The sequence below is a fragment of the Capricornis sumatraensis genome, chromosome 2, assembly GCF_032405125.1.
Source record: "Capricornis sumatraensis isolate serow.1 chromosome 2, serow.2, whole genome shotgun sequence".
Lineage (NCBI taxonomy): Eukaryota > Metazoa > Chordata > Mammalia > Artiodactyla > Bovidae > Capricornis > Capricornis sumatraensis.
Genome location: NC_091070.1, coordinates 207,400,594 through 207,413,380, shown reverse-complemented (window position 1 = coordinate 207,413,380; position 12,787 = coordinate 207,400,594). Strand labels below are relative to the sequence as shown.

General features: G+C 43.4%; 1 protein-coding gene across 2 annotated transcripts in view; it reads left to right on the top strand.

Moving 5' to 3' along the window:
* Positions 1-12,787, top strand: part of MACF1 (microtubule actin crosslinking factor 1) — a 340,095-nt gene that overhangs the window by 137,179 nt on the left and 190,129 nt on the right. Inside the window, exons 3-6 of one of the 2 annotated variants that reach the window (XM_068966664.1) lie at positions 977-1,066; positions 2,814-2,909; positions 4,896-4,973; positions 8,369-8,461. In XM_068966664.1, coding sequence (XP_068822765.1) covers positions 977-1,066; positions 2,814-2,909; positions 4,896-4,973; positions 8,369-8,461 — 357 coding nt within the window. The remainder of the gene's footprint in view (positions 1-976; positions 1,067-2,813; positions 2,910-4,895; positions 4,974-8,368; positions 8,462-12,787) is intronic. The other variant, XM_068966665.1, reaches the window with a different exon arrangement.

Sequence of the window (12,787 nt, the reverse complement as noted above, 5' to 3'; positions counted from 1 at the left end):
CACTAGACTTGGAATGAATCAGTAATAGTAGCCACGTCCTAAAGTTGTGTGACCATAACTTCTCAGAGCCTTAGCTTCCTCAGTTTTTCTTATAAAATAGGAAGTTTCTCTTATGAAATAGGAACTTCACAGGGCACTTGTTTGGATTAAATAAATAGAATGAGATTATGGCTGATTACAAAGCCTTGTTGTAATGGCAAAGGCTAAAATCAGAAAGATGAAACTGAGGTCAGTTTTTCCACTTAGTTTTGATCTTAAGGCAAGTTACTTAACCTCTTTGTGCCTCATTTCCTCATATGTAAAATAGGCATAATATAATAATAATAGTAATGATGTGTAATATAATAATGCCCACCTTACAGATGTTAGGGGTAGGTGAGATAACACCTAAAGCATTTAGTGTTTGACATTACCCACGCATTTTTCTAAAGTGATATTTGTTTTTCCATAGTTTCAGTTACAAAATTAGAATTATTTTTCCCCAAAGGAAAAGAATTCTCAAATTCACTATTTATTTATTTATAGGTATTGGGTAAAAAGGGGGTTAACTGAACGCTACACCCCATGGAACACTGAGTGTCTGCGTTTTGATTTCCTTTGTAGCCCTCTGGAGGGCTGTACTGACTCTGAAGGGTCTCATGTGTCCATCACTGGCTGTTGTATCATATTTTTGTCCATAATAATTCCTGAGCTGTTTCGGGATGATCAAGACTTGGCCAAACTTTATGGAATATCATTCAGGGTTGACTGGCGTATGTAATAGATCTGGCCTCAATTAAAAAAAACACATATAAGCCTCTGTTAAGTGTTACCATCTCACATGTATTGTATTCCAACCTGAATATTCCTGAATCGTTTATTGTTTTTAGTTTCAAACTCTTTAATTTGTGTTTACATAGAGCCATAAGAACTTGTGTGGATAATGAAATAATTCAAGATCAAATAAAAATCAGTCTTGTTTTGCTCTCACGCGCAGGTCCGCAAGCACATAAATGACCTTTATGAAGACCTGCGGGATGGCCATAACCTGATCTCTCTGCTGGAGGTCCTCTCGGGCATCAAACTGGTGAGCTTCTCTTTCCTCCTACTGGGTGACTTCCCAGGTGTGGCCCTGTTAATGACATAGGTCCATCGTGTTGAGTGCTGGGGTGGTGGCTGTCACTTCTGTTACGTGGGAGGAAAAGTAGAAGAGGTGATTGCTGGCCTCTATTTCTAACTCAGACTTAACACTTTACAAATGATACAAGTTCATTTTAATTTAACCCGATTTGTCGTATATTCTTATTTCTTTTTTTAAATTCTGTTTTTTTTTTTTATTCTCATTTCTTGATGGAATCCAGTATTGGTGTATTACTTTTATATTTGCATGATTTCTCCTTGTTCTTTATCTATTTATACATGCTAGTATTTCAGGAATAGTAGATTCTCGCTTTAAGATTTTTTAATTAGGCGTGTTTTCCTTCCTCCAGTGTTATTTCTAGTCTACACAGATTCCTCCTATTTTCCCTTCTACTGTGAATTACTTTATTTTCTATATTCAACAAAGAGCTGAGATTTACATGTAAAAGCCCAGGTGTTTAGAGTCATTGTTTCCCAAATGGCCTAACTTCCTCCCTTCTGGAATTCATTGTCTGTCACAGGTTTGAAGAAGAGCTGAAGTTGATGTCTGAGCATAGCCCCAGATGCTGTACATCTGGGCTCCTTGGATAATTAGATATGCCTGCATCCTCCCCACATGTGTTAAATGTGGCTTATGGAAACAGTTACCTGTCTGAGGACAAAGCCTGTCGGAACTTCTTGGCTTATCAGCTCTTGTCCTCACTTTGTTGAAGGGATCAGCTTGGCCTCACCGTGGGCTCGTTGTTTCACATGTTGGAGCCTAACTTGAGCCTGTGATTCTGTGCAGCTCCTGCTCTGTCTAGAGTGTTGTAGACAACACGCCTTTTCGTTTAGAAAAGGCCAGGGCTGAGTGTGGAGACACCTGGGAGAGGTGTGCCCTGGAGAGGAGGGCTCAGGGAGTCTATGGAGGGAGCTGGCACACTCTCTGTTTTTGGTGAATTCTAGAGTAGGATCTGACACGTTAGATTTCTCTCCCTAAGTAATAGTCAGCTGCTTTCAGGATTGGGCTTGGCTTTCCTTGGGTTCTTTGTTTTGGTTTCTTTTCTTTTTAAAAAAAAAATGATTTTTAATGGCCTAAAATTGACAAATGCTTTTGTTGACATAGCTAGTACCTATGAATTCTAGTTCTTCTCTGGCCCTCATTTATAAATCTCCTAAGTAGTCAGAATTTTACTTTCACTATGTTGGACTTAAAAGTGCTCACAAAATTATATTTGAGGCAATTTGGCTGATATATATGATGAACTTGTAGTGATTTTATATTGAAAAGTGATCCTTTCCAGTGATGTTGCTTACAAAACAGGTTGAAACCACTCCAATCTGATTTCTTTCGCTAGCCTTTGAAGACCTACAGGTGTTTATGGAGATAGTTGTAAAATAATCATCTTTTCACCAGAAACCACCCAAATATCTCCTTCATGGTTATTCTCGTCATGCATTCTCCCTTACTTGATTCACAAAAGTAGGGAGAATGGATGGCCTGTGGAGAGTTAAAGCTGTGTTTCAACATAAGAAGTGTTCAGTATAACCATCTGTTCTGGTCTTAATTTTGTTTTGCATCTTTGTGGAGGTGGGAGGGTATTTTCATGTTTATTTTCATCTTTTTTTTTTTCCTGCGTTCATTTCCTTTTCATTTATGTGTTGTGAATTTCCTGTTAACTCTGTCACGTCTTTGCCTTGGTTGGTGGCCAAAGGAGCCGGCAGGGCTGAAGACCCTCCGCCTGGTGAGCATGCCCTCCTGGCGGTGTGCAAACAGCGAGGAGCAGGAGGAGGAAGATGATGATGATGTCGTAGGTCCTCCTGGGGACACCAGCGTCCCAACCGGCGCTGCAGGGCCATCAGAGGGTTTGGGGTTCTCTAGGTCCCCAAGTAGCTCACTTACCAATTGCCTTCTTCCCTGTCCACCTGGGAATTTGGGTCCCAAAGAAAGTGGTTAAAACTAATTGTGCCTCATGCCACTGTTAGACGATCCCAGAGTGGGAATTGTTTTGCTTATCTGCAAGTAGCTGGCACAAAAAGAATAATGATGTTTGGCGGCGTCAAGTCCATTTGTGACCTGGAGACCCATGCCTTTCTGGTGGCCTTGCTGTGTTGTCTGAGTCTAGATTGCAGAATTATGGAAAGCTTAGTTGACAGCATGTCAGTTGCTGCTTCTGACTCCACACTCCAGACTAACGACTTGCTCTCCACCTCTCTGGCCTCTAGGTTCTCACCACACACCGTGTCATTTGTTTTCAAAAGAGCCTGTTGTTTGCAAACCACTCACTGCATGGGCATACTCTGCCTTGGTCAATAACATCTCTAGTTGCTATAGAGGACAGAGATTTAACTTGCATGTTCTGAAGGGAGTACTTAGGCGTAAAGATTAGAGTGTGTAAGAGGGCCATTTTCTGCTTGCAGGCCCTAAGTTACAGCCTGTGATTTTTCTCCAGAAATAGAAATCAGGCAGTGTCCCCATCCCCTGTCCTCTTAAAGTCGTCTTTTCATCTCATTGATCTCCCCTCCAATTGCCTTAGCATCTTCGGTTTCACAGGTTCTGTCATCTTCTAAGCCATATTCACAATCAGTTCGGCTGGAATGACTGAGAAGAGATTCTTACTAAGAAGGTTTTTCCTAACACTGACTTACGAAGTTATCCTATTGCACAGAGAGGCCTCACCTTCTCTGTCGATTCCCTGGTTTGAAAGTCTTGCTTAGAAGGATTGAGGGACCCCCACAGAGATGCTTCCACCCCATCCCTCCACGTGCTGGGTTACTTTTTGCCCATTCAGCCTGGGGCAGTGTTTCCTCTGTGCAGGTGCTACCTTGTGTTTTATTGGCCTTCAATTAGTAACATTTTGATATTTACAAATGAATTGGGTATCGTCTAGTGAGAGTGATGTTTTAGTCCCAATTGTAGTGGGACAGGGGGTGATCCATGGGAAAGTGAGCAGGACAAGACATGCCAGGCGTGGATAGCCACCCCTGCCTGTGCTCACTGGAGAAACCGATTCCATGCACTTTTGGATGGGTGGGAGTTGAACCTGGATCCAGGAGGTGGGCGCTGGTGACGCCAGAGGCACTGGGTGGAGGTGGACTCTCCGCTGTGGCTTGTGTGACACCCAGGACTGAGCGTGGCAGGAAATACCTTTCCTTGGAGTACTGTGTTGAAGAACCCTACACCATCGAGGTCTGGGTTTTTCAAACTGGGGTAAAAGGTGGCGTTCCTACTTTGTCTTCCTGGGAACTAGGTTCCTTCTTGATTCCTGCCTTTCATTTTAGGTTTTTTTGCTTACCGAGCATGTGTAGCGCCTCATTCCCTGGTGTAAGATTGACTGCCTCTGGTTTCTTTCGCCAGGTTGGTGCTGTCCATTACTGAGCAACCTGTAATTAGGCCTTTTACCCTTCCCTTACAGTAACATTTTACTGTGGTTCTGGGAGCCACAGAGCCAAATCTTTGTTTGCATCACCCTCACATCCAGAATCGAGTTCTGCCACGTATGGCTGCAGAGGGGCCTGTAGAGATGCTGCGGCACTACTTCGGCATTTGCATTCAGCCGTGCCGTGTGTTCACGGGGATCTGAGTGGTAAACGAGGCATTTTGGGGTCTCACCGAGCATGGTGAAAACACACACAGGTCCTGCCTGGAGGGGTGCTTTGTGTGATGCTCCCACGCCTGGCTTCAGTCATGGGAATTCTTTGTGGTCTTTTAGTTCTTGAAATGAAAGCAGAAAGGGATCTGCGTGGGTAAATTGGTGTCGCTGAAACTAACATCCCTTTTGTTTGTTTGTTTGCAGCCCCGGGAGAAGGGCAGGATGCGTTTTCACAGGCTGCAGAATGTGCAGATTGCCCTGGACTTCCTAAAGCAGCGACAGGTAAGAGCGTCCCGTGTGTCCCTGAGTCTGCCAGGGAAGGTTGGTATCAGATCCCTGTTTAGGGACGTTCTCATTGCCCCTGGTAAGTCCTCAGTAAATCCGACTGATACAGTTCTGAGTCTTGCTTGCTAGTGAGCAGCTGTATCGTGTCTGGACAAATCTTACACAGTGTGGCCTGTCTGAGAGGGAAAGTCTTAAAGAAGAGCCAGATGCGAAAGATTGACTCACCTCCACTCAGGTGGAGGCCAAAGGGAAGATGAGAAATAAACCGGCGAAGAAGATGGGGAAAGGTACATCATCCAGGAAGAGGGGACACCAGAGTGCTTCATCATCATGAGAACTGGATGAGGGGACGTCAGGCTGGTTGAACGGCACGTGGGGCGGGAGGGGAAGCTCTCAGCTGTGCAGCACTGGTGACCTCAGAGACCAGGCTCACTAGAGCAGAGGAGTGTTTAGTAAAGAAGCTATTCCCACCCTAGATAGGAAGGAAGGAAGGCAGAAGCACACTTTTAGGCCTAGGAGAAGCTAGCAAAGAGAAGAGAACAGAATGAGAGTGAAGAGTGTGTGTCAGAGCAGGTTAGCCCCGGAGGACGCCTTGGAGATCGCTAGTCCAGCCTTTTCATTTCCTACGAAAGGAAACTGAGAAATGACCTGCCCTAGATCACAGACGTGAGAGCAAACCTGGGACTTCCACCCAGGTCTCCTGCACGTTTTAAAAATGCTCCTTTCATGCTGCTTTCTACACACCATCCTTCTTCCCATGACTCCCTAACTGATGGAACCAAGTCCAGGGATTGAGGGATGAGATCCAGAGCACAGCTGATGTAACTTCTTTGAAAAGGAAAGGAAAATGCCCATACAGGGAAGGTTTGTGGAAGAGAGGAAAGTGGATGGACGAGGGAGTCAGAGTTCATCTGCCTAGAGAGCTGTTTGGAAAGATTTGGTATAGCTACAGTTGCCAGGCAACAGCGCTGGTCACAATGGCATGACATGGTGTGCATATTTTTAGAGTTAGTTCATTTTTGCCACTCTTATCAGTAATTCTCATTAACTTGGGAAATTCTCTGTGTACTCCCATAGCCGTTTGCTTCTAATATAATACTTATGACTTTATTGTTATTTCTCTGTTTGCTGTAATGCTTTGTAGACCCATGGGGACAGAGAATGTGATCTTCCTTAACCTTTTTATCTTCATCACCTGTCGTAATGAATGGTCCATAATTGACACTTAATAAATATTTGTTGAAATAAGTGGTAGGAGAATTTAGAGGTTGAAGTGTTCAGGGGACTAGAGAAAGCATCCTTGGAATGTCTGTGTGTAGAGTTAGAGAAAACCAGAGAAGCCCTTAATGGTCAAGGTAAATTGAAAAGAATTGATTAGCTAGAAGCCTCAATAAGGATGGAGAGTAGATTGGTTACTAGGATATGATAAAAATGTGAGCTATGAACAGTGGACACAGAGAAGGGCAGAAAGAACTCTGGAGCAGTTCTTGGTGATGGTGAGGTTTTTGCTGTGCAAGTGTCCAAAGCAGAGTGAAAATGAAAGTCATCTGAAGTGGGAAGGCAGCCGAGTTATACAGATGGGGCGACACCTGGGTCATCGAGCTGATGCCAAAATTGCCAAGAGAGACGGTAGAAGATGTGGGAGGGAAGGTAGGAGTTAGGTGTGAGGTCTCCGAGGAATGGACTGGCAGGCACTGGAAGGTGGCCTGGCCGAGGAGGCGTTCAGAATCCACGGGGAAAGCTGCCGGCAGTGGGGCGGGGGAACGTGTGCTTGGCTGGTGCTGCCAGCCCGCCAGCTATGGGCCATAGTGATGAGAAGACCTGCACTGAGGCAGGAAGCAGGGCCTCCTGCCCCCAGTGTGCAGAAGAGGAGACAGAGATGCAGGAAAGGGGCAGAACTCGCCCAGTGTCCCGGTCGTTCAGGTTGCTGTAACAAAATATCATGGCCCAATGGCTTATAAACAACAGAAATTCGTTTCTCATAGTTCTGCAGAAGTCCAAGAGGGAGGCAGATGTGCTGTAGCACAGCTGGTCCTGGTTCCGAGACCGCTTTTAGCAGTGTCCTCATGTGATGGGAAGGTCAAGGAGCTTTCTGGGTCTCTTTTATAAAGATACTAATCCCATTCCCTCAAGACCTAATCACCCCCAAAAGGTCCCACCTCCAGATACCTTCGGATTGGGTGTTAGGATTTAACCTATGAATTTTGGAGGGCCACAGCATTCAGTCTGTAGCACCGGTCACTAAGTTGAAGTGAGGATGCTGCCTGAGGTCTTGAGTACATGAAGGTTTTGGTTGAGCTGAAGAGACAAAGGAAGGGCAGCTTCAGGGCAGCTGCCACAGTTGCCAGGAGCTCCATGAGGGTCTGACAGAGACTCACGGGGTGGAGGTGGAAACAGGCTGGTTTTCCTAGGACACTCTGAAAGGCCCCCGTCCCAGGAAATCCCTCAGTCTCCAGCACACAGGGATGGTTGGTCACCCTGGTGGGGGAAGGGCCTCTGTGTCTGTGTACATCGTGTTGCTGGAATGAGATTTTAGGAGTAAGGCAAGTGCTGTGGGAGGAGGGGAATAGGTGGGACAGGCCAGAGAGCGGTGAGGGATGGGAGGCAGATCTCTCTCTCTCTCACAACCTTGAAAAAATAAGACAGAGAAAGAAAAAAGGGCTGGGAAGACTTAATTAAAAAGCAGCTCACAATAGCAAATGCTTGCGAAATTGCTTTGCTGGTGGGATTGCAAAATGGTACAGTCGTGCTGGAAAATTGTTTGGCAGCTTCTTACAAAGCTAAACGTATACCATATGACCCAGCAATCCCACTCCTATGAATTTACCCTAGAGGAATGAAAACATGTACTCACACAAAAAAACTGTACATGAATATAAGAGCTTTATTCATAACTGGCCCAACACGGAAACAACCCAGATTCCTTCAGTAGAGGAGTGGATAACTATTGTGTGTAGAATACAGGTATAAGGTATACAGGAATACTCCTCCACAGTGGAAAGGGGCAGGCTATTGCTCCAGGCAGCAACATGGATGGGGATCTCACAGCCATTGTGCTGAGTGCAAAAAAGCCAGGATCTGAAGATTACATACTATGGGACACCATTTATATGACATTCTGGGTAAAGCAAAGCTGGGAACAACAGATCAGCGGTTGCCAGGATTTAGGGGTGAAGGCAGGATTTGACTGCACAAAGTCCCCCCTTTTGGGGTTGATGCTCCTGTTTTGTTACCCTGATTATAGTGGTTGTTAACACAAATCTATACAGATGTGAAAACTCAAACTGTACACCAAAAAAAATTAACTGCGTATGAATAATGAAAATCTATAAAAAATGAAATCAAAACAAAAATTTGCAGAGCTCTCAGACTAGCTTTTGTTTCTTTTTCAGGTGAAACTAGTGAATATTCGCAACGATGACATCACAGATGGCAACCCCAAGCTGACCCTAGGCCTGATCTGGACCATTATCTTGCACTTCCAGGTAGGGTCTGTGAAGTCTGGGGTCCTGGTGCTCAGTTTGGACATGGCCTAGACAGAGGTAGAGATTGCTCTGCTTTGCACAGGCACACTGAGCCTTCCTTCTCCGTATTTGTCAGTGAATGAGGGAGGGGGGCAGAGCAGGAGCTCTAAAGGAAGACGAGCATTGGCCTGGAGGCAACGCTGTTGCAGTGTAAACCGAGAACTTCCTCATCATTTGCATGACGAAGGGGGATTTTTCACCTGCTTATGCTGTGGCTCTGACACTGACAGTCTAGTTATTAGCAGTCTGCCCAGCTGAGTCAAAACTGGCTCTTTGGGGACTCGGAATGTGAGGGATGAGGAGAGATGTTGGATTTGTTGCTCAGGAAGGGTGGGGTGAAGCCTTATAATCCTGCTTGATGCAGACTTTTCTTCATCTCTAATGATCTTAAACAAGCCTGGTTAATTGTAGCACTGCCTTAGTCAGGTTGGGCTGCCGTAATGAAACACCGTAGGCTGGGTGGTTTGCAGCAAGCATTCAATTCTCATAGTTCTGGAGGTTGGATGTCTGAGATCAGGGTGCTAGCTTGGTTGGCTCCTTAGTGAGGGCCCTCTTCCTGGTTATATCCTCAGGTGACCTTTCCTTGGGGCATGCATACACAGAGATCTCATGTCCCTTCAACTTTTCATAAGGGTGTTAATCCCATTATGGAGGCTCCACTCTCCTGACCTCATCTAAACCTAATTACCTCTTAAAAGACCGCACCTTCAGTTACCATCACATCACGGCTATTATGGCTTTAATATGAGTTTCAAGGGGGCACAAACATTCAGTTCATAGCAAGCACCTTGGTATATGTGCTTGTAAACACAATCTTGTAGCGTCCATCACACCAAGAACAGTGGCATCTTGGTAGTGTTCACATGGTTACACAGCCTTCCTGTTCCTCCTCCCTAAGGCAAATCCTCTTCAAGTCTAGGTACTATTGGAAAGTCACAGCCCTGTTTTTATAAAAAAGACTATCTTGAATCACGTTAGCTCAACTTAACCAAACTATTTCTCAGACAACTCTCGAATACCCAACTGCTGTATGCAAGGCTAATAGATGACAGGGATCACTTCTTGAGCAGGTAGGGAAAGAAGGCTTATATAAATATCTCACTCAAGGGGCTGGCTCCAGGGTCCCTGTGACTATGATGTCCCAGTTGGAGAGTCAGCGCCACCTGCTGGGTGAATGCAGAACAGCAGGTGTCCCAGAATTCCTGAGAATCTGAGAACTTCTGAGAACTCAGGGATTATAATTTCTTGGGGCTCTGGTTTGGAGCCACTGCTGACAATCTGCAGCATAAGTATGCTTAAGAAAGCGTGGAGGTAACGTGTTTTTGTGGAACCACAGGGTGTCCTCAGGCATGCTCCGGATATAGGGATAACCAGGAACATGAACTTGGCAAGTGTGCCTTGGCAGGGTTGGAACAAGAACCTTGTTGAGCTTTCATAGCGTTATCCCCTTGGCAGTCTTATGAACAGTGGGCTGTTCTAGAGGCATCTTTTTGGTTGTTTCTATGCCACAAACCACCTCTCACTTTGAGACACCAGTGCTATCCTGTAGCCGTGAGGTAAGAGGCATCTGTCTGCTGTGTCTCGCTTTCTCCTGACTGCAACTCACTCAACAGAAGGGAACTTCAGGGGCCAAGGAATGCAAACGGAATTGGCTAGTTACACTTTTCCTGGGACAGAAGATGTGGGGATAATGGTCCTTAACGGAGTATGCCATTAAGAAAATGTCCTAGAATTCTCTCTCTTTAAATATTTATGAAAAATTTCAGACATTTATAAATGCAGAGGAAATGGTATAGAACGACCGTGTACTCGTCACCGAGCTCACCAGCCACTAACTCGTGGGCAGAGTCACACTGTCTGCTTCCTGATCCAGTCATCAAACCCTCCAGTAGGTTATTTTGAAAGGAGTCCCAGACATCATATGATTTCATCTGCAAGTGTTTCAGTGTGTCTCTCTGAAAGAGTCTTCATTTAAGCAAAGCACAATATTACAGCTCTGTAAAAATCAGTAATTTCTTAAAATCATTGAATGTCTAAGCAGTGTTTAGATTTCCCCAGTTATCTCATTTTAAAAATGGCTTGTTCGAATCCAAAGCCCACACATTGCATTAAATCTCTCTTCTCCTCTTTTTGTCCCCTTAACTGTTTGTTAAAGAAATCGGTCTTTTGTCCTGTGCCGTTCTTGGAAAAGATGCTGGTGGCATCTCTGGATGTTTTCCAACAGTCTCCTCCATCCTTCTGTATTGTCTGTAAACTGGGGCTTTGGATCTAGACCTGAGGCTGAATCACATTCAGATTCCCTTTTTTGTGCTGGGGCAGGGCAAGGATGGTGGTGTTGACTTGTATACTTTGACTGCTGCACATCAGAATGTCTGTTATCTGTCTTTTCATCATGTTAAGCTTAATTGGTGGGTTCAGGTGTGACCAGCCTGATCCATTCCTTGTAGACCCTTTCACCGTTAGCCCTTCACCTAAAAGTTTAGCAGCTACTGTTTCATTGTTTCATTAGAACTTGCAACATGGTGATACTCAAAATTCTGAAATTTTTCTAAAGCAGAACTTTACCTCATCAATTACTCTGAAAGTTCCTTTAAGAAAGGCAAGATAAATATTGCCCTCTGTTTCACCAGTTTTCGAAATAATTAGTTGATTCTCTTAAGATTCTCTGTAAGACCAATGAAAATTTCATTGTTGATACTCATCTTCCCTTAGTAACACTGTGACTCAAGGATTTCTACCAGACTTAAATGTGTTCCGATTAAATATTAGCTGTCATTCTTTGTAATATTCAGCTCGTCCTTTGGCCAGAGAGTTTTTCACATTGAGTCCTTCCTCCTGATCCATATAGTCTTTGATAATGCCCTCTATTTCTTGTATGAAGAGCTGTTCCAGGTACTTTTTGTATATTTCCTGTTTCAGGCCCAGAATTAGCAGCTTCTCCAAGGAACTGAAATTCTCTATTGACAACAGTCTGAGTGCTTCTTGGGTTGGTCACTCTTTCTGGGTGTTTTCTGTGGACAAAACTAGCCAACATTTGTATTTGACTTGTAAAAAGAAATCAAGAATTTATAATGTTTCTAATTGGTATTTAGAATTAGAGTTTTATTCAACCTCTTTGACTTTGTATTCTTTTTTTTCTTATGCTAAAAATCTTGATCCAAACAAAGCAAGGGAATATTACTTATTCCCTTTTCCATATACACACATGCAAACACATGGATGCAACTATGTATAAAATCATGTATATATTATAGTGCATATACAAAGTCATGTGCATAAATGCACAAATTTGTATATTTGAATAAAAATAACCATGACAGTGCTTTATTAACAACACAATTACTGAAAAGTTTGTGATTTCTTTGCAGTTCTTTTTGTCCTTTAGTGTAAATCTCCTAAGGACATAGAAATAATTTTATATTAAAGCCATTTGAAATAACTTCTCTCTGTGTTGTTAAGCCATCAATCTGATACAGAGGTTCATTTGTATTTCATATTTTTTCAGTTTTTAGCAATTGCTTTTCTCCCTTTCAATTTTATTTTGCATTATATAAATCATATATACTCTTACAATGGGAAATTTCAAAAAGTGAATACAAGGTGTGTTCAGAGTTTCGTTTCTGCCCCCTCCATCCTGTTTCTTCTCTTTCCAGCTGTTTTAAAGCAGCTTTTGGTCATCCTATTGGTTGTTTATTTTAAAAAGTAGATTCTTTTTTAAAAACAACTTTACTGAGGTAGAATTTACGTACCATAAAATTGACCCATTTTCATAGTGTAATTCAGTGATGTTTATGAGTTGTACAGCCATCACCATAATCCAATTTTAGAACATTTTCATCATCCCACAAAGGTCCTTCTTGGCCATTTATAGTTATTCCATTCCCATCCACAGCCTCAGGCAGCCAGGAATCTATTTTCTGTTTCTATAGATTTGCTTATTCCAGACATTTCATTTAAATAGAATAATAGAATATGTGCTCTTTGTATCCCACTTCTTTCACTTAGGATAATATTCTTGTAGCTCATCCACGCTGTAGCATGTATCAGTACTTTGTTCCTTTGTTGCAGAGGAGGATTCTGTTGTGTGGGTATACCATATATTTTGTTTATCTGTTCAGCAGTTGATGGCCATTTCGGTTGTTTTCATTTTTTAGCCATTATAAATAATGTTGATATGAATGTTTGCGTGGATATATGTTTTCACTTTTTTTGGATATATACCTATGGGTGGAATTGCTGGGTTATATGAGACCCAGGTTCAATTCCTGGGTTGGGAAGATTCCCTGG